This window comes from Capra hircus (genome assembly GCF_001704415.2).
Source record: "Capra hircus breed San Clemente chromosome X unlocalized genomic scaffold, ASM170441v1, whole genome shotgun sequence".
In the NCBI taxonomy this organism is placed as follows: Eukaryota; Metazoa; Chordata; class Mammalia; order Artiodactyla; family Bovidae; genus Capra; species Capra hircus.
Window position 1 is genome coordinate 20,124,228 of NW_017189517.1, and position 26,680 is coordinate 20,150,907.

At 41.6% G+C, this 26,680-nt stretch overlaps 1 protein-coding gene and 1 long non-coding RNA gene across 2 annotated transcripts; one reads left to right on the plus strand and one right to left on the minus strand.

The window, feature by feature from the left end:
- Positions 1-7,280: 7,280 nt before the first annotated feature.
- Positions 7,281-9,885, minus strand: LOC102169082. The gene is made up of 2 exons (XR_001917628.1): positions 8,626-9,885; positions 7,281-7,537 (listed from the first exon to the last, which is right to left on the minus strand). It is a non-coding gene; the product is annotated as a protein FAM127 (long non-coding RNA).
- Positions 9,886-20,071: 10,186 nt separating this feature from the next.
- On the plus strand, positions 20,072-21,480 carry FAM127A (family with sequence similarity 127 member A). The gene has a single exon (XM_018044185.1). It carries the CDS (start codon positions 20,326-20,328, stop codon positions 20,665-20,667), a length of 342 nt encoding a protein of 113 aa, XP_017899674.1. The 5' UTR covers positions 20,072-20,325; the 3' UTR covers positions 20,668-21,480.
- The last annotated feature ends 5,200 nt before the right edge of the window (positions 21,481-26,680 follow it).

The following is a 26,680-nucleotide window of genomic DNA, read 5'->3' on the forward strand; positions in this document are numbered from 1 at the left end:
ACAGAGGAGCCTGGGGGGCTACAGTCCATGGGGTCACAAAGAGTCAGACACAACAGAAGGGACTTAGCATGCATGCACACAGTGGTTGTACAACTCTGTGAATATATTAAAAACTACTGACTTGTATAGTTCTTTTAAAGAGTAATATTGTAGTGTGTGGACTATATCTCAACAAAGCTACTGTAAAAAGCTAATTGTATTCCTATTTCCTAAAAATAAACTAGTGGGAATAGTATTTAACAAAAATAATACCATTTATTATAGCTTATAAATTACCAAATACCCAGGAGTAAAATATTTGCAATATTTCAACACTGGAAAATCCAAAATATTACTGAACTAAACTGAGTAGCAAAATAAATGGAAGGCTATAATATGTTAATGAATTGAAAGACTGAAAATTGTTACATTATATATTCTTCCCAAATTTATTTTTAGATTCAATGTGATTCCAGTCAAAATTAAGCAGGCTTTAGAAGAAAATACAGGAGGATATCTTCCTGATATTCGGTTATTCTTAAAAAAGATACAAAAGTTCACCATAAAAAATTGATGTGACTCTAAAATGTATATGAAAAGGCAAAGAATCTAGAATAGCCAAGTCACTATTGAAGAAGTACAAAGCTGGATGACTTACACTACAGGACATCAAGGTTTATTAAAAAAAAAAAAGTACATGGTATTTGTGCACGGATAGACAAACAGACAAATGGAATACAATAACAAATCCAGGAAAATAATTTACACTTATATAGTCACCTGATTTATGACAAACTCACTGTCTCAGTTCAGTAGGGGAAAGAATGGTCTTTTCAATAAATATTTTTGGGTCAATTAGATATCCATATTGAAAAAAAATTAACATTATCCCTTACCTCCCAGCAAACATAAAATTAATTCAGTATAAATTATAGACTTAAATTTGAAAGCTAAAACAACCTTTTTGAATGTTGGAAATATTCTATACATTGATCTGGGCGGTAGTTACATTGATATATACATATATAAAAATTCATCTACCCTATGCTTAAGATTTTTGTTCTCTACTGGATGTAATCTATATCTCATGTTTTTAAATATAAGAAAAGAAAAGAAAGGATTGCATATTTAGATAAATAGTAGAGAAGTTGCAGAACATCAAATACAAAGAAAAGCTCTTAAGACAACCAAAGAAGAAACACAAAATTAAGTCGACAGCTAATTTATTAATAGTAAAAATAGAAGCTAAAAGACCATGGAATAATATTGTTTTCAACACTATGATTAAAATTTATCACATTTTAATATTTCTAATATAAGGGTGTTTCCTACAACTAATTTTAATCTTATAAATTGTTGTTGACCAAGTGGCTATTGTGACATAGTATCATTGCCTGCTCCTGTGCAAAAAGAAAAAGTACTTGCAGCAAATCTTTCAGAACTAATGCCCATAGATAAAGGAAATGAGAGTGGGAATAGTGTTCTGGGCACATAGTGCAATATTGTGAGGATAAACAAACACATGGGTGATTCTGTAAATGAAAGGGACTTAACAAAAATAATTTTTTAAAAGAATGGGGAAAAATACATTTTCAGCAATGAAAGGCATAGAATTTCCCCCTAATATATCATTGTTAAAAGAGTACATCCAAAGGATACTTTATAAGAGGAAAATGATACCAGTAAAAATGTCTGGGATGAAAGAAGAGATGATATGTGGCTAAATCTAAACAAACTATAGTACAAATATTTAATTTTGAGATTAAAAAATGAATGAAGCTTAAGTAATGACAAGAAGAGTACTTACCCTGATCACAAGAGGTGATTATTTGTAATTAAAAGGTTCCAAGCTCTTTGTATTCTTTAATTTCTTCTATTAGTTAAGAAGTTAAATTCTCTATTTTTATTCTTTTAGTGGTTGCTCTGAAAAGTTAACATCCATGTTTAACAATATAGAAAATTAACTGATACAAAGAAATTAGAACAATATAATTGACAAAAACTTAAACTCTGACAATGCCAACTACTAGTGAGAAAATGGGAACACATATATTGAGGAGCATAAATTAAGAATTATTTTGGAAAACAACTTGGCAGTGCCTTTGGATTAGTTTCCCTATAAGCTGACTCTGGCCAAGGATTCATATAAAAGTAATATATATCAAGAAGTGGTCCAAAAAACATATGGACAGGAAAGTGGGGAAGTGAACTGTGGAGGGGGTGCAGGGAAGAGAGTCAAGCAATATTTTCTACCAACCAAAGTCTCCCAGAGAATCCCTTTAGCATATCCATCAATCATTAGTTTAAATTACAAGATACTCACTCTTCATGCTTACAAAGAAAGGGGATTCTGATAGCCTGCGGGCAGTCCTATGAGAAAAAGAAACAGATTCTGGCTATTGGGAACAAAAGCGCAGAGGAGCTGAGGTGCATGAAAATGGTAGAGAGTTCTAAAACAGCATTAACAGCATCTGCTTCGATAGGCATTAGTTTCAATATTCAATAACACGACACCTAGAGACTGCCCCTTCAGTCCCTCTTACAGTTGTTTGCAGCAAGTGCTCAAATATACCTGCTTAAAATATCTGGAGTATATTATCTTGTTTGCAGATATCTGTTTATCCGTGCTGTTCTGAAGAAGTAGGCAGAAACATGGACCTTGTCTCAAGATGATGATGAAATAGAATCATATGAATGATGTACATCTAATATTTTTGGTACCTATTAGGAGCTCAACACACGTAAGTCTTCATCACTTTTAATATTAGATATTAACGTTTTATTTTAGGCAGAGTGAACAACGCTGCCCTGATGTTATGGCTACCTTACACAGCAAGTTCTTTGCTCCTCATCTTTACGGCCTTGATTATGTAAATTGTGTGGATATCAGTTCATCAAATAATGGGTTCAAATGACCCCTGGTGACCTGAGGCTCTGGGATTGCCCAGGAGTATCCTACTCAAAACGCTCTAGTGATCTGATAAAACTGAACATTCAGGCAGAATATCCATTCAACTCATTTGGGAGATAACTGGATGGTTGAGGAGAGAAAGATTTTGAATGCATCCAAAGTATGAGTGCCATTCAAGTAATGAAAGTACAGAAAAGAACTGAGAATGATGGTTATAGTCAAGATGTTATGCATCTTTGACTTTCAAGATAGGCTGTCTCTGTGTGATTCTATGGAGGTAGAACAAAGTAGAGTACTGGAGCCATTGGGAGGATTATAGGCAATCCTCCATGTTGAAAGTAAATTTGAATGTTCATATCCTTTAACCATACATTCTCTAAACAACTGGTCCAGAACCACTTTAGACTAAATCCTCTGCTTAAGATTTCTTAGTGGGTGTGATTGTGGGCTCCACATTTGTGGGTAGTTACATATGAAGTTTTATTTGATGTTCAGTCCTTTTGTTTTCTCTCAACATCTCATGGCAGGTATTCTTTCTATTTTATTCAATATTCTTCTTGGCAAATTTGCTAGAGTTAGCAAATTAATTGAGTATACCTGTGTTTCTTCTTTTGGGAGGGTGGGAACCCTTCATTGTTGTAGACCTCTGTGAACTCTGAAAAGGTCTCAATTCAACTTCATCATTGTCTTTATCTCTAGAATGTCATGTAACATCCAATACTTGAAAGTTGATTGATAAGCTTTCATATTATGAGTTAAATATTGCTCCTTATGGAGACCTAAAAATGATTTTTAAAATTCTAGCTGTATTATTTTCATACTTTCAGATGTCAACAATCTCCACCAACCTCATTGTTTGAGGATGAGAGTGGGATGTGAAAGTGGAAGCAAAAGTGTTCCAAATGTCTTGATTATGGTAAAGTAGAAGAGAGCAGAGGCACAAAGCAAATATATTCTAAAAACCTCATTTTTTGTTGACAGAGGTGAAGCAGGACAAAAGAGAACATTTTATGTGGCAAAGAGTACCTATCTCTAACACCTTACACAAAAATAAACTCAAAATGGATTAAGATCTAAATGTAAGACCAGAAACTACAAAATTCCAAGAGAAAAACATAAGCAGAACATTCTCTGACACAAATCACAGCAAGATCCTCTATGACTCATATCCCAGAGTAATGGAAATAAAAACAAAAATAGACAAATGGGACCTAATTAAACTTAAAAGCTTTTTCACAACAAAGGAAACTATAAGTAAGGTGAAAAGGCAGCCTTCAGAATGGGAGAAAATAATAGCAAATGAAACAACTGAAAAAGAATTAATCTCCAAAATATACAAGCAGCTCATGTAGCTCATACCAGGAAAATGAATGACCCAATCAAAAAGTGGGCAAAAGAACTAAACAGACATTTCTCCAAAGAAGACATACAGATGGCTAATAAACACATGAAAAGATGCTCAATATCTTTCATTATTAGAGAAATGCAAATCAAAACCACAATGAAGTATCATCTCACACCGTCAGAATGGCTGCCATTAAAAAAATCTACAAACAATAAATGCTGGAGAGGGTGTCGAGAAAAGGGAACCCTCTTACACTCTTGGTGGGAATGCAAACTAGTACAGCCATTGGGGAGAATAGCGTGGAGATTCCCTAAAAAACTGGAAATAGAACTGCTATATGACCCAGGAATCCCACTGCTGGGCATACACATCGAAGAAACCAGAATTGAAAGAAACACGTGTACCCCAATGTTCACTGCAGCACTATTTACAATAGCCAGGACATGGAAGCAACCTAGATGTCCATCAGCAGACAAATGGATAAGAAAGCTGTGGTACATATACACAATGAAATATTACTCAGCTATAAAAAAGAACACATTTGAGTCAGTTCTAATGAGGTGGATGAAACTGGAGCCTATTATACAGAGTGAAGTAAGCCAGAAAGATAAACACCAATACAGTATATTAATGCATATATATGGAATTTAGAAAGACGGTAATGTCAACCCTATATGCAAGACAGCGAAAGAGACACAGATGTAAAGAACAGACTTTTGGACTCTGTAGGAGAAGGCAAGGGTGGGATGATTTGAGAGAATAGCATTGAAACATGTATATTGCCATATGTATAATAGATAACCAGTGCAAGTTCAATGCATGAAGCAGGGCACTCAAAGCTGGTGCTCTGGGACAATCTAGAGGGATGGGGTCGGGAGGGAGGTGGGAGGGGGGTTCAGGATGGGGGACACATGTGCACCCATGGCTGACTCATGTCGATGTATGGCAAAAACCACCACAATATTCTAAAGTATTTAGCCTCCAATTAAAATAAATTACTTAATTAAAAACAACTTTACAAAAAGAGTACTTATCATTGGGAGATTATATCTTGATTGAAATTTTAAAATTTAATAATGATGGGGCAAACAGATATTCCCTCACATTACTAGTGAGAATGTAACTTGAAAATCTTGCTGAGGTGAGATTTTGATGGGTCCAAATAGTGTTATGTGGACTTTGATCTATACGTTCATTTTAGGACTCTAGCCTAATGACCTTATAAAGAAAGTGCTTGGTTCTAGTGAGTGTAACTATGCAGTCCTCCACTCAGCTTACACAACAGGTATGGCTGCTGTCTTTAGCTCAAGGCCCAAATTCAGGCTTATTATATCCATAGGTCCAACAAGGTTCTGAAATTCTAAATGTCCCTCCTTTGATCATGTGACAGTATGCTCTCAGCTGCCATGAGACAGAGAAACAGCAGCAGCAGGGAGAGGGAAATAGGTTCTGGGATCAGTAGGGCACTGGAGGCAGGGCCTTTGTTATCAGAAGGCTAAAGATGGCAGGCCATTGGAGTTGGGGTGGCATCCTTGAGGTTAGGGGGGAGAAAGTTGCTCAGTCATGTCCGACTCTTTGCAACCCCACAGACTACAAGGTCCATGGAGTTCTCCAGGCCAGAATACTGGAGTGGGTAGCTGTTCCCTTCTCCAGAGGATCTTCCCAATCCAGGGATTGAACCCAGGTCTCCCACATTGCAGGCGGATTTTTTACCAGCTGAGCTACCAAGGAGGGCAGAATGGATTTGGTGACTGTCTGTGGATAATCAATAAGAGGGAGGGCATGAAGAGCACTTGCGTTGAGTGAGGGATGGTAGTGTGACCTGCAAGGGGACTAAAAGGAACAGAATACACGGAAGATTAGGAGTTCTGGTCCGGGCTTGTGACTGCTGAATCCAGCCAGGCAGCCTCCTCTGGCTCATAACCTCCCTTGTCATGATGTCAGGGATTTCCTCCACATAAAAACATAAACACAAAGTCCAGATACTTTCCGTCTGGGGTCTGTGATTAGCTGTTGTGGTGGGAAGGTAGAGAGAGGTCTTGATGGATCCCACTATGTATTAACTGGTATACTGCTTTTATTTCTTCCTGTTCAGGCATTCTGCTTCACCATGCTACTAGTCTGACTTCATGATGGGCTTTCATTTTACTTTATTTTCATTTCATTTCATTGAGCATGTGTGTTTTGACTGATCTTTGTCCTTTCCATACCCGGTGTCATTAGATGTGCTGCCTTTCATTGTAGACTCATTACTGTTCAGAACTGCTTGACATAAACTGAAGTAGTCACACTACCACCATGATGGAAGCCAAAGTGTGTCACCACCTGTATAAGCAAGCAGGGCATCAGATGCCTGCAAATGTTACTGGAGGAAACCTTGTAGTACCCAGGATTCCCAGTACTCACTCTCTCACCCTACTCTTTCAGCTCCCTCCAAGTTTCTGGTAGACAAACCAGGGACACTCACAAAGAGTCCATATGGAATCCCCTTCCCTACTTCATCTCTTCCCTAGGGCTGCCTTTGTGTACAGGGGTTAACTTAGGCCACTGGGGAAGAATGAGGTATTTCACCAGTACAGTCTATAAAGATTTCCCTGAGCCCCAAGAGTCCCCTGCAACACTAAAACACCCAAAGGCCACTTTATTCTCATATTAAAGTTTTGTGGATTTCAGCATGACAAAATCTCTCTGTATTATCTCAAATATGGGTTTCAAGACATTATTGGCCTCAAGCACAAACAAAAATGATTAATTATGCTTTTCTATAATCCCTCATGCATTCATCTTCTCTTTTGACAATCTTTATATTTCTCTCTCCTTCTGAGGTAATGATTCTTGATTGTATATTGAGGACATTAATAGAATGAGGTGAGGGAAACAACCTAAGAATGACAAATGCAAAGGGGGCACTTATAAAGTTATGAGAAAAAAAATCTCCCTTCTGCCTTAAAAATGCCATTCCTTTCTATCAGTACAGAAACTTGCTAAGACATTCAAGATTAATTCTTGCAAAATATTGCCTCTCCCCAAAACATTTGTTATCACAAAAAAGGACCTGGGATGATACAACTGGTATAGACAAAGGAATAATGCCTAACAGAGCCATTCTGGCAGGAGGAAGAAGGCTCCAGGGGCATTTTTGTTGAGGGAGGCAAGGGGTTACCAACACTGTTGAAAGGATACCGAGTTGTCCCAGGCCATTCTACCTACCTTGAGAGCCAGATGGACACAGACTGTAGGGAATATGCTGGATCTACACCATAAACTGCTTCCAAGCACTTCTCAAACCACTTTAGCAGAATCTATGTTTAAAACCAAACAGTGAATGCGCTTAACACAATCATCTTTCACACCCATCCAGAATGGCTGACTTCCAGCAACTTAAATTGGAATCTCAAAATTAGCCAGCTGTCAATTATTTTAAGAACTTGTGCATCATAAAACTCCAATTCAGTAAGTGATGCAAATTTTGCCTCTCACTTTAAAATTTTGGCCTATTATATGCCAAAGGCAAGTTAATATTGTTTCCACTGTTTCTGGTGACACTGAAAAAAAAAATTCTAATACAAAATGAGGATAATGTATTAGTACCTCCGGCTCCACCTAAGTCCTATGAACCAGTGCTCAAGTTTACCTGTTCAAATTAAGAGAGTCAATAGAGTGAAAAACCACTGTAATGATTGATTCTTCTCTGCCCTGTTGGGAAAAATCACCCAAACTAGAAATGAGGCAGACTTGATTCAGTATCCTTCTGTAACTTCATCTTTTTATCAGACTCTACTCAGAAACTTTAACTTTCCCTAGACATAGATGAAGTAGCTGCACTGGTGATTTAACAGGTTAGCATGAAGAGAAGTAGTAAGGAGTACCATTTTTGCTTTTCTGCCCATTGCAGAAAGTTATAATTTTATTTTCCTGCAGGCTCTCAACCAGGTTTCTACCTAGATTAATAAGAGCAGTTCTGAACTTCCTCCTCTTCCATTTAACAATCAAGGCTCCATAAATGTAAATGCATTTTCTAAACCACCTGTCATTCTGCTAGTTTCCTGAGTAATAGATTAAATAAAACTTTGACAGGTTTTCACCATAAATGTATGGGATTCCTCATTTGTAAGAATTAGCTATTATGCTTTCAAAAGCAGCTATTTTGGAAAAGAGAAACTCTTTCCCCAAAGTCTCCTAGCTGTTCTTCCTAACATCGTCTCGACCAAAAATTTGATCCAGATCTGTTTCCCAAGGAAGGGGCACAGACCTGACTGGTTTGGAAGAGTCAACATCTGAAACTGAATGATCACCAGCAGGGTCTCCATTACCAGGACCACCACAGGGCTATCTTTTTTGCTGGATAATATAAGACATCACATCAGCCACAGAATGGCAGAGGACATACCTTCTGAGCAAGTCATGCACCCCACTTATTGGACCATGGAGGGAGAGATGTCATATTCATGAAGACTCAATTTCTTTCTGAACATCGTCTGACATTTTGAAAATAAGGAAAAAAAATTTGTCCAGGTAGTGCAGAAGAGCTGGGCAGAGTGCAGGGGTTACTGTGCTGAACAAAAGGCACACATCAGAGACACAGCTGCACATTCAGAAGAGAACTGGATTCTGGGTGAAACCAACAGGTCCGCAGGAGACAATGAGTGACTCGATTTGGCTGCCAGGCAGCCCTGGGACCTAGTGGTCACACCGAGCAGGAACAGAAGATGTCTCTAGGCCTGGGTCCCATCACAGGTGAAAGGCTGGCCAGCCCCTCCAGGACGGTGGTGAGCTGTTGGAATCCTTGTTTGTCCAGAGGCTGTGGCCCTCTCAGACACCTCCCGGGTGAGTGCAGATCGCCGAAGGCTGCAGTCTGTGGGTGGAATGCGTGCACGGTGATGGCCGCCGCAGCGCAGGTCTCTGGCCACCCCCAGGCGGGCCTGGGAGTCTGGCAGGGGGCGGGCGGTTGGCAGCGGCTGGGTGTGGGTGGTCTGCCCAGTGGGTAACAGGAGCCCGGCTTGCAGTTGGAGCGCAGGACCGAGTCCAAGTGTGCAGGGGAGAGGCTGGGCTGACTCGAGAGGGCGGCGCCAGCAGCTAGAACCTGGAGCGCTATTCCTGGAACAAAAGCAAGCACTACGCGGGAGGGGACACGAGCACGGGGGAGATCACGGCCACCCGAAGGTGAGGGGGGACACGGCGGGAGGACGCCTGTGGCGATCTGGGAGGCGGCGATTGGCGCGGCGGACCCTCCCCCGAGCACCCGCCCCCAGACCTGAGGCGCTCCCGGCCTAGAAGTCCTCGTCTTCCACCCATCCAAACACCCGCTTCATCTCGGCCAGGAAGCCCCGGTAATCATTGAGGAGGGGGCTCTGCTTCCTGATGTAGGGGATCACCCACTGCAGGGCTGGCCCAGTCATGCGGGTGATGAGGAACGTCACCTTCAGGGCATCGTTGGTGAACAGGTTCTCGTCCACTAGCATGTAGGCGCCCGTCTGCACGATAAACTCCGGGAGCCGGTCGGTGTCGCCGTCAAACGTCTCGGGGAAGGGGATCGGGTTCCTCCACCGACGCGTCTGCGGCCGAATAGGCAGGGCCAGGAGGGCCTTGATCAGCTGCGCTCGGCCGTCCATTAAGCCTCGCTCGCTTTGCTGGGCTCTGCAGGGTGCACAGTGGTCCTCGAGGAGGCGTGGCAGGAATTGCGTGTATTCTGAGGCTTCCCAGGCCTGGGGCGGTCTCCTGTGCTAGTGAAGCTCCGCCCACGTGGACTGGCAGTCGTAAATGCGCAGGCACAACAGGAAGCCTATCTCCACAGAGGTGGGGCTCCGTACAGGGGGAGGGGGCGGAGCTAATGGACTCTCTGGGCAGTGGAAGGGGCAGTGGAAGGGGCAGTGGAAGGGGCATGGTGGGAGGGGCAGGGCCGAGTGGGTGGGGCAGGACCAAGGATTCTCTAGGTGGGCTCCAGAGAGGGGCAGGGGCATGAGTCAGAGCCAAAGACACTGAATGTTTTTTATATTTATTATCAAATTTTTTATATTATCATATTTTATTTTTCATTGAAGTATAATATTACATAAGTTACTGATTTATAATAAAATGATTCCCAATTTTTAATCATTGTACTCCATTTATCATTAGTATAAAATATTGGCTATATTCCCTGTGTTGTACAATATATTCTTGTAGCTTATTATTATTTCTGTCATGTCTTATGGCATGCAGGATCTTAGTTCCATAACCAGTCATCAAACCCAGGACCCCTGTGTTGGAAGGGCAGTCTTAACCACTGGACTGCTAGAGAAGTGGCTCTTGAAGCTTATTTTATACCTGATAACTTGTGCCTCTTAATTATCTATCCCATACTGACCCGCCTCAAACTCCTTCCTGTTGGTAGCTACTATATCTGTGCTACTATATCTGTGAGCCCACTTCCTTTCTGTTAGATTCACCAGTTTGTTGTAGTATCTAGATTTCCACAGCAGTAAAGAATCTGCCTGCCAATGCAGGAGACACAATTTGATCCCTGGGTCTGGAAGATTGCCTGGAGAAGGAAATGGCAACCCACTCCAGTGTTCTTGCCTAGAGATTCCTGTGGACGGAGGAGCCTGATGGGCTGCTGTCCATAGGGTCGCACAGACTTGGACACAACTGAAGCGATTTAGCATGCATGCATGCATTGGAGAAGGAAATGACAACCCACTCTAGTATTTTTGCCTGGATAATCCCAGGGACAAAGGAGCCTGGTGGGCTGCCATCTATGGGGTCGCACAGAGTCCGACATGACTGAAGCAACTTAGCAGCAGCAGCAGCAAATCCCATGGACAGAGGAGCCTGGCGGGCTATAGTCTATAAGGTCACAATAAGAGTCAGAGAAGACTTGGTGACTAAACAACAAGCAACAGCAACATAGGCGACATCATGTAGTATCTGTCTTTCTCTGACTTATTTCACTTAGTGTAATAGCCTTCAAGTCCATCCATGTTGCTGCAAATGGCAAAAATTCATTTTTTATGGCTCAGTATTCCATAGTATATGTATACCACATCTTCTAGATCCATTGATCTATTGATGAACACTTAAGTTGTTTTCATATCTTGGCAATTGTAAAAAAACGTTGCTATGAACATTGGGATACAAATATCTTTTCGAATTAGTGGTTGTGTTTTTTGGAGGGTATGTGCCCAGGAGTAGAATTTCTGGGTTATACGGCAGTTCTATTTTTAGTTTTTTGAGAAACCTCCATACTGTTTTCCACAGTGGCTGCACCAATTTATATTTCCATCAACAGTAGAGGGTTCCCTTTTCTTCACATCCTCACTAACATATATATGTGTTCTTTTGATGATATTCATTCTGACAAGTGTGAGATGATGGCTAATTGTGGTTTTGATTTCCATTTTCCTGATGATTAGTGACAAAAAGTATAGACTTATATGATTCCTTTTTATATTAATGTCAAGAATAGTCAAAACTAAATGTTTATAGAATACAGAATATTGGTTATCTCAAGACAATCATCATCATTCTTGCCGTGAGAACCTCGTGAACAGTATGAAAAGGCAAAAAGATAGGACACTGAAAGATGAACTCCCCAGGTCGGTAGGTGCCTAATATGCTACTGGAGAAGAGCAGAGAAATAGTTCCAGAAGGAATGAAGAGGCTGAGTGAAAGTGGAAACCAAACCCAGTTGTGGACATGTCTGGTGGTGAAAGTAAAGTCTGATGCTGTAAAGAACAATATTGCATAGGAACCTGGAATGTTAGGTCCATGAATCAAGGCAAATTGGAAGTAGTCAAACAGGAGATGGCAAGAGTGAACATTGACATTTTAGGAATCAGTGAACTAAAATGGACCAGAATGGGTGAATTTAATTCAGATGACCATTATATCTACTATGGTGGAAAAGAAACCCTTAGAAGAAATGGAGTAGCCCTCACAGTCAAGTACGTGGGTGCAATCTCAAAAATGACAGAATGATCTCTGTTTGTACAGTCAAGTACGTGGGTGCAATCTCAAAAATGACAGAATGATCTCTGTTTGTTTCTAAGGCAAACCATTCAATATCACAGTAATCCAAGTCAATGCCCCAACCACTAATGCCAAAGAATCTAAAGTTGAATGCTTCAATGAAGACCTACAAGGCCTTCTAGAACTAAACCCCAAAAAGATGTCCTTTTCATCATAGGGATTGGGATGCAAACGTAGAAGTCAAGAAACATCTGGAGTAATAGGCAAGTCTGGCCTTGGAGTACAAAGTGAAGCAGGTCAAAGGCTAACAGAGTTTTGCCATGAGAACACACTCATCATAGCAAACACCCTCTTCCAACAACACAAGAGTCAACTCCACACATGGACATCACCAGATGGTCAATACTGAAATCAAATTGATTATGTTCTTTGCAGCCAAAGATGGAGAAGCTCTGTACAGTCAGCAAAAGCAAGACCTGGAGATGACTCTGCCTCAGATCATGAACTCCTTATTGCAAAACTCAGACTTAAATTGAAGAAAGTAGGGAAAACCACTAAGCCATTCAGGTATGACCTAAATCAAATCCCTTACAATTATACGGTGGAAGTGACAAACGGATTCAAGGGATTAGATGTGATAGAGTGCCTGAAGAACTATGGACTGAGGTTCATGACATTGTACAGAAAGCAGTGATCAAAACCATTCCCAAGAAAAAGAAATGCAAAAAGGCAAAATGGTTGTCTGAGGGCAGCTTACAAATAGCTGAGAAAAGAAGAGAATTGAAAGGCAAAGGAGAAATGGAAAGATATACCCATCTGAATGCAGAGTTCCAAAGAACAGCAAGGAGAGATAAGAAAGCCTTCCTAAGTGATCAAAGCAAAGAAATAGAGGTAAACGATAGAATGTGAAAGACTAGTGATCTCTTCAAGAAAATTAGAGATACCGAAGGACCTTTGCATGAAATCATGCAAAGATGGGAAATAAAGGACAGAAACGGTATGGACCTAACAGAAGCAGACGATATTAAGAAGAGGTGGCAAGAATACACAGAACTATATAAAGAGAGTTTAATGACTTAGATAACCATGATGGTGTGATCACTCACCTACTGCCAGACATCCTGGAATGTGAAGTCAAGTGGGCATTATAAAACATTACTATGAACAAAGCTAGTGGAGGTGATGGAATTCCAGCTGAGCTATTTTGAATCCTAAAAGATGATGGTGTGAAAGTGCTGCACTCAGTATGCCAGCAATTTTTGAAAACTCTGCAGTGGCCACAGGACTAGAAAAGGTCAATTTTCATTCAAATCCTAAAGAAGGCCAATGCCAAAGAATGTTCAAACTATTGCACAATTGCACTCACTTCACATGCTAGCAAAGCAATGCTCAAAATTCTCCAAGCCAGGCTTCAACAGTACGTGAACCATGAACTTCCAGAAGCTCAAGCTGGATTTAGAAAAGGAAGAAGAACCAGAGATCAAATTGCCAACATCCATTGGATCATAGAAAAAAGCAAGAGAGTTCCAGAAAAACATCTACTTCTTTGACAATGCCAAAGCTTTTGACTCTGTGGATCACAGCAAACTGTGGAAAATTCTTAAAGAGATGGGAATACAAGACCACCTTAACTGCCTCATGAGAAACCTGTATGCAGGTCAAGAAGCAACAGGTAAAACCAGACATGGAACAACGGACTGGTTCCAAATTGGGAAAGGAGTATGACAAGGTTTTATATTGTCACCCTGCTTAGTTTACTTATATGCAGAGTACATCATGCACAGTGCTGGGCTGGATGAAGCACAAGCTGGAATCAAGATTGCCGGGAGAAATATCAATAACCTCAGATGTGCAGATGACACCACCCTTACAGCAGAAAGTGAAGAGGAACTAAAGAGACTCTTGATGAAGATGAAAGAGCAGAGTGAAAAAGTTGGCTTAAAGCTCAACATTCAGAAAACAAAGATCATAACATCCTGTCCCATCACTTCATGGCAAATAAATGGGGAAAAATGGAAACGGTGACAAACTTTAATTTTGGGGGCTCCAAAATCACTGCAGATGGTGACTGCAGCCATGAAATTAAAAGATACTTGTTCCTTGGAAGAAAACCAATGACCAACCTAGACAGCATATTAAAAAGCAGAGACATTGCTTTGCCAACAAAGGTCCATTTAGCCAAAGCTATGGTTTTTCCAGGAGTCATGTATGGATGTGAGAGCTGGACTCACTGAAGAATTGATGCTTTTGAACTATGGTGTTGAAGAGGACTCTTGAGAATCCCTTGGATTGCAAGGAGATCAAACAAGTCAATACTAAAGGAAATTAGTCCTGAATGGACCATAAAGAAGGCTGAGTGCTGAAGAATTGATGCTTTTGAACTATGGTGTTGAAGATTCTTGAGAATCCCTTGGACTGCAAGAGGATCAAACAAGTCAGTCCTAAAGGAAATCAATCCTGAATATTCACTGGAAGAACTAATGCTGAAGCTGAAGCTCCAGTACTTTGGCCACCTGATGCAAAGGGCCAAATCATTGGAAAAGACCCTGATGCTGGGAAAGATTGAAGGCAGGAGGAGAAGGGGATGACAGAGGATGAGATGGTTGGATGGCATCATTGACTCGATGGACGAGATTGAGCAAGCTCTGAGAGATGCGAAGGACAAAGAAGCCCGGCTTGCTGCAGTCCATGAGGTCACAAAAGGTCAGATACAACTGAGTGACTGAACAACAACAAGACAAGGGGAATTATATTCTGCAAAGTTGCATAAAGGAACCTTATGAAAGAGATAAAATGTTTTCCAAAGTGGCTCTACTCTTCTGTATTCCCATCAGCATTTTATGAGAAATTAATTTATTCTTCAAACTCAGTGACAGTATTGTCAGGCTTTTTTGTTTGTTTGTTTGGTTCTGATTTTGGTTTGTTTTTACTGTAGCCATTCTAGTAAGTGTTAAATGGTAACTTATTGCGGGTTTAGTTTGCCATTCTTTTTTAAAATTTATCTTTAATTAGAGGATAATTGCTTTACACTGTTGTGTTGATTTCTGACATACAAAAACATGAATCAGCCATAATTATGCATATGTCTACCCCCTCTTGAACCTTCCTCCCAACTCCCACCCCACCCAACCACTCTAGGTTGTCACAGAGCATCAGGTTGAGCTCCCTGTGTTATACAGCAACTTCCCACTAACTATTTTACATATGGTAAAGTATGTTTCAATGCTACTCTCTCAATTTTTCCCTCTCTCCTTCCCCCCACTGTGTCCACAAATCTGTTCTCTATGTCTGTGTCTCTAGTAATTCTTAATTCTTAAATATTAACATCTTTTTTGTGTGCTTACTTACCATATGCAGAAAGTGAAGAAAAATTAAAGAGCCTCTTGATGAAAGTAAAAGAGGAGAGTGAAAAAGTTGACTTAAAGCTCAACATTCAGAAAACTAAGATCATGGCATCTGGGCCCATCACTTCATGGCAAATAGATGGGGAAACAGTGGAAACAGCAGCTGACTTTATTTTTTCTGGGCTCCAAAATCACTGCAGATGGTGATTGCAGCCATGAAATTAAAAGACGCTTACTCCTTGGAAGGAAAGTTATGACCAACCTAGATAGCATATTCAAAAGCAGAGACATTACTTTGCTGACAAAGGTCCGTCTAGTCAAAGCTATGGTTTTTCCAGTGGTCATGTATGGATGTGAGAGTTGGACTATAAAGAAAGCTGAGCACTGAAGAATTGATGCTTTTGAACTGTAGTGTTGGAGAAGACTCTTGAGAGTCCCTTGGACTGCAAGGAGATCCAACCAGTCCATCCTAAAGGAGATTAGTCCTGGGTGTTCATTGGAAGGACTGATGTTGAAGCTGAAACACCAATACTTTGTCCACCTGATGCAAAGAGCTGACTCATTGAAAAAGACCCTGATGCTGGGAAAGATTGAGGGCAGGAAGAGAAGGGGATGACAGAGGATGAGATGGTTGGATGGCATCACCGACTCGATGGACATGGGTTTGGGTGGACTCCGGGTGTTGGTGATGGACAGGGAGGCCTGGCATGCTGCAGTTCATGGGGTCACAAAGAGTTGGACACGAGTGAGCAACTGAACTGAACTTACCATATATATACATATATATGTTTGTGTGTGTTTGTGTGTATCTTCTTTTGTGAAGTGTCTGTTCAAATATTTTGCTCATTTTTAGTTGGACTGTTTACTTTTTTACTGGTGAGTTGTGTTGTGGTAGTCTGAGCATGGATTGGAAAAGACTTTCCAGACTCAGTATTTCAGAAGGGAGTGACTTTATTAAGATCAGGGAGCAGAGATAATGAAGGCACTGCAAATGGAGCAGGCCAGGGAGAACCAACTGGATGCTGTTAGAGCAGCGGGCTGGCTCAAGGGAGAGCCAATGCTTTTTGTGGGTTAGCAGCCAATTTGTATAGCCTCAAGATAAAGAAAGTTCCTGCTGGAAAGGTGGCATTAGGTGATTGGCTAGGGCACGGTAGGATGAGTACCATGGTGGGCATTTTTGCCTAATTCGGGGTCACAAAGCTTGCTGGTGAAGATCAGGGGCTCTTTTGGCAACAGTTATAAAGGGCTCAGTCAGTTCTGGAGGTGACCTTTGTTCTAGGTTCCACTTCTGTGACCTTGGTGCAAGGCCTCACATCTGTGGTCTTGGGGCAGGACTCTATACGTTGTATTCAAGTCTTATAAAGGTATGTGATTTACATATATTGCCCCTATTCTTGCCCCCAGCCTGTCCTTATTCTTTTCATTTTCTTAACAGTGTTTTTTGAAGAACACAAAATTTAATTTTAAGAAGTCCTATTTACCTAATTTTCCTTTTATGGATTATCTTTTTCATGTCACAGGTAAGACGTCTTTGCCTAATCTAAAGTTGTTCAGGTTTTTTCCTTTCTTCTTCAAGGAGTTTTATAATTTTAAGTTGTGCCGTTAGATTTATGAACCATTTTCAGTTAATTTTTGTGTATGGTATGAGGTATTGATAGGGCCTTCCTGATAACTCAGGGGTAAAGAATCCTTCCACAATTCAGGAGGCACAGGAGGCATGGGTTCAATTCCTGAGTCGTTGAAGATCCCCTGCTGGAGAAAAGGGCAACCCACTCCAGTATTCTTGCCCGAAAAATCCCCTGGACAAAGAAGCTTGACGGGCTACAGTTCAAATGGTTGCAAAGAGTCGGACACAACTGAGTGACTGAGTACAAGTACAATGAGGTATTGACAGAAACTTATTTTTTGTATATGGGTATCTAATTGGTCCTGTATCATTGCTGAAAGTACTGTCCTTTCTCCACAGATCCGCACTGACACGTCCATATATGTGCGGGTCTATTTGTGGATTCTATATTCTGTTCCATTCACCTATTCGTCTATCTTGATGACAATATACACTGTCTTAATTACTGTAGCTTTATCATAAATCTTGACGTCAAATAGTATTGTTGCAGGAAGGGAGAGCCACTCCAGAGCCCAAAAGTAGGCTCTTGTCTAACACTTGGAAATGAATTGTCTGAGGAGACACACATGCTGACAAAGAAAGAGACTTTATTAGGAAGGGGCAACCAGGAGGAGGGCAGCAGAGTAAGGGAACAGGAGAGCTGTTCTTCCATGTGGCTTGAAGTCTCACATTTCATTGTAATGGGGTTTGTTTCTGGGTTTTCTCTGGCCGGTCGCTCTGATTTGATTCCTTCCTGGTGACTGTACAATGCTCAGCCAAGACGAATTCCACAGAGAAGGATTCTTTTGACATTTTCCAAATTCTTTTGGTTGATGGTAGCTTACTAGTTCTGCATTTCTTAACAGGACTTCCTGTTGTTGTAAGATAACATGTTGTAAGGTAACTGTAATGTTGTAAGATAACTCTCGAAAGTCATTACTATGGTTCCTGGCTAGGGTGGGTGGTTTCAGTCTGTGGTCCCCCTAACATTCTTAGTCTTCCAAGTTAGTTCTGTTTTAAACTAGTTTTAGTCATTGTGTGTCCTTTGCATTTCCATATGAGCTTTAGCATCAGTTGGCTTAGACAGTAAAGAATCTACCTGCACTGTGGTAGACCCGGGTTCACTCCCTGGGTTGGGAAGATCCCCTGGAGAAGGGAATGGCTACCTACTCCAGTATTCTTGCCTGGAGAATTCTGTGGACAGAGGAGCCTGGCAGGCTACAGTCTATGGGGTAGCAAAAGAATCAGAGACTACTTAGCGACTAATGCTTTCACACCTCACTTTAGAATCACTTACTTTTACATATTAACATTGAAAAATTTCCTGATACTTTGATTCTATAAATCAATTTGGAGATAATTGATATCTTAAAAATATTGTTTTTCAACCCATGAATAGATATCTCTCCATTACTCAGATGTATTGTCATTTGTCTCAGGATGGTCATATTTAACTCTAAGTGTTTCACATTTTTATGGTGTTTAAAACTTCTTTAGTTTCTGGAACCTCCCTGGCGGTCCAATGGTTAAGATTCTATGCTCCCACTGCAAGGGGCATGGGTTCCGTCCCTTGTTGGGGAACTAAGATCCCGCATGCCAAGCGGAATGGCTGAAAAGCAACAAAAATATTTTTAGTTTCAAAGTTCTCTTGTTTGTTACTAGAAACACAATTGATTTTTGTGTATTCACCTTGTGTGCTGCAAACATGCCTAGTTCACTATTAGTTCTAGTTTTCTGTTGTTGTTGATCCTAGATCCTAGGCAATCTGTTTTCTATATACCTGATCATGTCCTCTTTGAACAAGGAGTTTGCCTTCTCTTTCTGTCGATCTAGATGCCTTTTGATTCTTTGTCTTCTCTCTTTCTTCCTTCATTTCTTTTTTCCTTCCTACCTTTCTTTCCTTCCATTATTTCACTGGTTGGAGTCTCCAGTACAACACTGGATTGAAATGGTGAGAGTAGGCATGCTTCCATTCTTGAATAAGGTTGGAAAGCATTCTGGCCTTCACATTTTACAGTATATTAGCTGTAGGTTTTTGTAGATGCCCTTTATTAAATAGAAAATTTTCCTTCTATTCCTAGTTTGATGAGAGTTTTTTTTTCCTTTTAGAATCATATGACATAGGAATCTTCCTTGTAAGCATTTTCCCTAGAGAAATGAAAATATATGCTCACAAAAAATCTGAATGTTTATAGCTGATTTATTTATAATTGCTAAAAGCTTTAAACATGCCAAATGCCCTTCAACTGGTGAATGAATCACCAAACTGTGAAGCATACACCCACACTGCGACAGACTTTAGAGTCTTGTCCCAACCTCCTGATGATGCTTTTGAGTGTGGGTGGGAATTGTGACTTGCTTCTAACCCATAGAATGACAAATGTTACCCCTATGAATAGGTTACATTATACACAATTCCATCTTCCAAGCTGACTCCTTTTCCATCTCCTACTGGCCATAAAAAACAAATCGCAATGTTGTAAATTGTCTCTAGATTGGGGAACTGACAGAGAATTTCCAGCAAGCTTTGTAACAAATAAAGAGTTCCTTAACATTTAAGCCTCCTTTACATTCCCTGGTCATGGTGCACTATTCTTTGAATATGCTGCTCTTGATTATGTTGACTGATATTTGCGATATTCCACTATTGTGCAAAGCAAAGAAATCTACAACCAGCGGTGCAAGACTTCTCTGAGAGATCCATGAATAAGCAGGAAAACATGTTCACAGAATTGCATTCAAGTGGCTACAGAAGGTCGAGGCAGATGATACACTAGAGCCGAGACAGAGCGGGGGAAGCAGTGAAATCGAGGAGAACTCAACGCCCTAGACAGTGACTCTCCTCCCTCACGATACAGAGCCAGGTGTCCAAGGCTCCTCCCCTGGTCCCCGCCCCTTGTGCACTGCCCGCACTGCCTGCCTCCTCGGTTCCGGCTACCTCTCTTCTAGAGGGCTTTAGGCCCGCCCCTTCTCCTGCAGAGCACCCCTTCCGGATCCTCTTTGGCCCTTGTTAGGCTCCGTGTCGCACCTGCGCACTAGTGACAGCCAGGCCACCTGGGCGGAGCTAAACTGCGGCCCCCACGACTCCGCCCACGCGCGGACCGGTCAGCCCGCGTAAACACGCACTTCCCGCCACACCTCCTCGCCAATCCCCGCTGAACCTCACCTAGCCCAGCAAAGAGAGCGAGGCTCGATGGACGGCCGAGTGCAGCTGATCAAGGCCCTCCTGGCCCTGCCTATTCGGCCTCAGACGCGTCGGTGGAGGAACCCGATCCCCTTCCCCGAGACGTTTGACGGCGACACCGACCGGCTCCCGGAGTTTATCGTGCAGACGGGCGCCTACATGCTAGTGGACGAGAACCTGTTCACCAACGATGCCCTGAAGGTGACGTTCCTCATCACCCGCATGACCGGGCCAGCCCTGCAGTGGGTGATCCCCTACATCAGGAAGCAGAGCCCCCTCCTCAACGATTACCGGGGCTTCCTGGCCGAGATGAAGCGGGTGTTTGGATGGGTGGAAGACGAGGACTTCTAGGCCGGGAGCGCCTCAGGTCTGGGGGCGGGTGCTCGGGGGAGGGTCCGCCGCGCCAATCGCCGCCTCCCAGATCGCCACAGGCGTCCTCCCGCCGTGTCCTCCCTCACCTTCGGGTGGCCGCGACCCCCCCCCGTGCTCGTGTCCCCTCCCGCGTAGTGCTTGCCTTTGTTCCAGGAATAGCGCTCCAGGTTCCCGCTGCTGCCGCCGCCCTCTCGAGTCAGCCCGGCCTCTCCCCTGCACACTTGGACTCTGTCCTGCGCTCCAGCTGCAAGCCGGACTCCTGTTACCCACTGGGCAGACCACCCACACCCAGCCGCTGCCAACCGCCCGCCCCCTGCCAGACTCCCAGGCCCGCCTCCGGGTGGCCAGAGACCTGCGCTGCGGCGGCCATCACCGTGCACCGCATTCCACCCACAGCCTGCAGCCTTCGGCGATCTGGACTCACCCGGGAGGTGTCTGAGCTGGCCACAGCCTCTGGACAAACAAGGATTCCAACAGCTCACCACCGTCCTGGAGGGGCTGGCCAGCCTTTCACCTGTGATGGGACCCAGGCCTTTCCTATCCCAGAGATAGGGTGTGACCACTAGGTCCCAGGGCTGCCTGGCAGCCAAATCGAGTCACTCATTGTCTCCTGCGGACCTGTTGGTTTCACCCAGAATCCAGTTCTCTTCTGAATGTGCAGCTGTGTCTCTGATGTGTGCCTTTTGTTCAGCACAGTAACCCCTTCACTCTGCCCAGCTCTTCTACACTACCGGGACAAATATTTTTTTTTCCCTTATTTTCAATAAATGTCAGACGATGTTCAGAAAGAAATTGAGTCTTCATGAATATGACACCTCTCCCTCCATGGTCCAATAAGTGGGGTGCATGACTTGCTCAGAAGGTATGTCCTCTGCCATTCTGTGGCTGATGTGGTGTCTTGTATTATCCAGCTAAAAAGATAGCCCTGTGGTGGTCCTGGTGATGGTACCCTACTGGTGATCACTCAGTCTCAGATGCTGACTCTTCCAAACCCATCCGTTCCATGCCCCTTCCTTGGGAAATGGATCTGGATCAGATTTTGGCCAAGGTGATGTCAGGAAGAAATCAGCTAGGAGACTTTGGGGAAAGAGTTTCTCTTTTCCAAAAAGCTGCTTTTGAAAGCATAATAGCTAATTTTTACAAATGATGAATCCCACACATTTGTTGGTGAACACCTGTCAAAGTTTTATTCAGTCTATTACTCAGGAAATTAGAATGACAGGTGGTTCAGAAAAAGCATTTACGTTTATGGAGCCTTGATAAGTGGAAGAGAAGGGAGTGCAGAACTGCTCTTGTTAATCTAGGTAGAAACCTGGTTGAGAGTCTGCAAGAAAATAAAATTATAACTTTCTGCAATGGGCAGAAAAGCAAAAATGATACTCCTTACTATTTCTCTTCATGCTAACCTGTTAAATCACCAGTGCTGCTCTTCATCTTGTACATTCCAAAATCTCTGTGTAACATAGAGATACAAGAGAGTGCTAACAACATGGATTAATATTTTTACAGCAACATATTGAAATTTGAAATATTATATTACTTTGGTGCATTCTGCCCTCTAATCTTTATCAGATTGTATGTCTTAGTTGGTTAACATGATATACTTATAATGCCTAATATTAGTATAATGCTTTCATAATTCATTTGCTATCCTTTTTCAATCTTCTCTGCAAGTTTTGATTAATTGAATGCTTCACTAATTGACAGTCAGGCACTTATTATTTATCAGGTACTTCCTATGCCCCAGGCATTGTACTATGAACTATGGATACACAATTACAAAATTATGGCCTAAGTCTTCAAAGAATTTAGAGTGCATATAGCTGTAGTGGAAAAAATGTCTATATGAAATATCAGCTTTGGATTTAATTAAGAAGTTCTTGAATCCATGCTTGGTCACTCCACCTGTATGACATTAGGCAAATTTCTTAACCTTCCTAAGCCATATTTCTTCTTTATGTAAGTGGGTAAAATAGTACATATGTATTGGGTTCCTTTTGAGAATTCAGTTAAATAACAAATATAAAGTCTGAGAACTCAGTATGTAGGACTTGCTGTAACTATAATAACAGTAGGAGTTGAAATTATTTTTAGGTTATGATAATGACTTGGGGCTTTATATAATACAGTGGGAACATAAGATAAAGAATACTTATATCTGCCCTAGATGAGTCAGGGACCATCTTAATAGAGGAAGTAGTAAATGTGTTGAGATGTGATTACAATTAAAGAGGGTCACCTCAATCTGAAGTTCAGAAGAATGAGAATATATAAAAGTCAGGAAGAGATCATGGTAGGAGCTGAGATAGAAAAAGTACAGAGCTACATCGTGAAAAATGTCTTATGTAATTTTAAGGCGTATATCAATTATTCTGTATTCACTGGGGAACAATGGAAATATACTGAATAGGGGACTGATATGATTAGATTTGTCTTTTAATGTTCACTCTAGGGCTTCCCTGGTGGCTCAAACGGTAAAGAATCTGCCTGCAATACAAGAGACCCTGGTTTGATCCCTGGGTTGGAAGATCCCCTGGAGAAGGAAAAGGCAACCCACTCCAGTATTCTTGCCTGGAAAATTCTGTGGACAGAGAAACCTGGTGGGCTACAGTTCATGGGGTTGCAAAGAGTCAGATACGACTGAGCCTTTCACCCCTTTCACCTTTTTCCTTCACCTGGGGCTGATATTGAAGATAGATTCTGGGAAGATGGAATGTAGGTCAAGTCCAGTAATGAATATTTTGCAGCTGATAATTTTTCAGAGCTTAGAGACAAAGAGGATGGGGAAATAAAAGTGACATTCAGATCATTAGAACTTGATTGGCTGAAATGTGGAAGTTGGGGATATGTAAGGATCTGGGATGGGAGCAAGTTTCTGGCCTAGGAAATGAACCATTCTTGGATGTGACAAAGGCTAGCCTCTCTCTAGCTTTTCAACTCCTTTGCCTGGAACATTTTTCATTCCCTCTTTGCTGTTCCATAACTTTCACCAGACCAGTTCCTACTCACAGGATCTGTTCATGTCTCTCAGAAGTTCTTCCTGAGCCATCAAGTCTATTTTGGTAGCATCTGTAGTAAGCATCTCATCGGAGAAGGCAATGGCACCCCACTCCAGTACTCTTGCCTGGAAAATCCCATGGACGGAGGAGCCTGGTAGGCTGCAGTCCATGGGGTCACTGAGTCGGACACGACTGAGCGAATTCCCTTTCACTTTTCACTTTCATGCATTGGAGAAGGAGATGGCAACCCACTCCAGTGTTCTTGCCTGGCGAATCCCGGGGATGGGGGAGCCTGGTGGGCTGCCGTCTCTGGGTTTGCACAGAGTCAGACACAACTGAAGTGACTTAGCAGCAGCAGCTAGTAAGCATCTCATAGTTCCTCCACCTTTTGTAAGGCACTATGTTGAAATAGAATGACTCATTAAACTGTGGATATTCAACTCAATTTTTTTTACAGATTTAAAAATCAACTGTAGATTGAGTTACAGTTTATATGCAATAAAATCACCCATGTTAAGTGTACACTTCAATACAATTTGAAATGCATTTTGAAATAATATATAATACATACAAGATTCCCCCTTTGTCCTCAGTTTTTCTTTCTGTGATTTCAGTTACTTGCAGCCAACTGTGGTTCGAAAATAGTAAATGGAAAATTCCAGAAATAAACAATTCATAAGCTTTAAATTGAGTGCCATTCTGAATAATGTGATCAAATCTCTCATCATCACAGCCCACCCACCCTCTTCAGACCACCTGGGATCCCCAGGCATGACATCATCTGCTCCTGCCATCCAGCACTCCACATCATCATGGCTTGATGATCCAGGATCACCTGAAGCAGATAATCCCCCTGACATATCAGGTCAATGGTAGCCTAACATTGTGTCACAGTGCCTATATCATTCACTTCATTTCATCTCATCTGTAAGCATTTTATCATCTCACATCATCACAAAAGATTTTAAGAAAGAGGGAAACCACATTCACATAACATTTATTCCTGTATATTGTTATACTTGTTCTATTTTATTAATAGCTATTGTTGTTAATCTCTTACTGTGCCTAACATAAATTAAACTGTATCATAGGCATGTATATATGGGGAAAAAACATAGTATATAGAGGGTTCAGTACCATCTGTGGCTTCAAGCATTCACTGGGGGTATTGGAACATATCCCCCAGGGATGTGTGTCTATGTGTATAAGTGTATGTGTGTTTTAATTGCCTCCTATGCATCCTGCTGGCGAGGGAGGGATTCCTTCTCTAGGGTTATGGGGATGGCTGAGGACATGACACTTGACACTGGGCAAACAAGATCAACAATAGTTTATTGGTCACATATACTCACAACTCAGGGGAGGAAGACACTGCACACCACATGAGGGGTTGCATTTGGGAACTGAGGGAGCAAATGAGGGAAAACTGAGGGAGGGACCTTGGGGGCAGGCTTTGTAGTATCAAGAGGATATAGTGCCCCTGTTTCCCAGGGGAGGATATGATTGGCTTGTTTGGATAATTCCTCATGCTGGTGGGAAATTGAAACCCTCTACTCAGGGATAAGCAAGAATTGTGCCTGGTCTCCGTGATCAGAGGAGTTGCTTGTTTGGAGGATCGTCTACATGGAAGCAGATTGGAGAGGGAAACTTGTGGTTAGGACATTTGAGGTCCTCCTGGTTTCCCCAGATGTTGAGGGAGCACACAATATTGGGCCTTAACTTTAGGTCTTATACTACCATATGTAAAGATGTATGTACATATGTATATGTGTGTGAATACCACTGTAATCCAGATATAGAACTTCTGTCACTCCAAAATGTTTGTGCTACTTTGCAGCCAGTCACACCCATAGTCCAAGCAATCTAGCACTATAGATTAATTTTTCCTATTCCAGGACTTCACATAAATGGAATATGCCTGGCTTCTTTCACCTTAGCACAATGCTTTAATATTCATCCATGTTATAGCATGCATCAGTAGTTCACTGCATATTATTGCTAGATAGTAGTCCAATGTATGTATATACCATATTTGTTTTGTTAACCTTTTTGATGAAAATGTGGGTGTAAGTCTTTACTTGGGCATGTTTTTATTTCTAGGGCAAACTTCTGATGTATATTTAACTTGAAGAAACTGCCAAATTGTTTTCCAAAATGGTTTTTCCACACTCCTACCAGCAATATATGAAAGTTTCAGTTCCTCCACATCCTCACCAATACTTGATATTGTCATTATTTTAATGTATTTTTAATTTTAGACATTCTAGTGCATGTGAATCTCATGTCATTGTATTTTTAATCTTCATTTCCCTGATGAATAGTAATATTATGCCTATTACTCATGCCTTTATTACCCATTTATATATCTTCTTTGATGAAAGGTCTGTTCACATCCCTTAGCCATTTTTTGATTGTCATTTTTCTTATTACTGAGTATAATGGTTCTTTACATATTCTAGGTAACAGTCCTTTGTCAGATATATGTATTCCAAATGTTTTTTTTCTAGATCTGTATCTTGCTTTTCAATTTTCTGAGAGTTAAATTTTCAAGTATGATGTTTTTCATAGTTTATATAAAGTCCAGATAAGCAGATGCTGAGATAGAATTAGACATTCAAGTAGTTTATTGGGGGAAACACCTGTGGAAGATAAAGAAGAGAAGAAGGGACAGGTGGGAAGAGCCTTCAGTCCATGATGCTAGGCTGTACAAGGAGAGAGAGAAGAAAGGAAGAGCCTTACTCTGAAAAAAACATCATTCAGGCAAATATTGTCTGTTATTGGAGTCCTATGTCAGACAGGAACAGTCCAACTCTAGTACCCTTCCTCTCCTCAGTCATTAGCTGGTAGCGGCCTGAAGAGAGCATGACCTCAGTGTGAAGACTACTTTGGGTCCAAAAGTATAGCAGCTGGAAGGCAGCTACTCATTCTTACTGTCATAGAAGGTTGTCTAGAAAGGAGATCTGAGTGGTAATCTTCTATGGGTACTTCAGTGT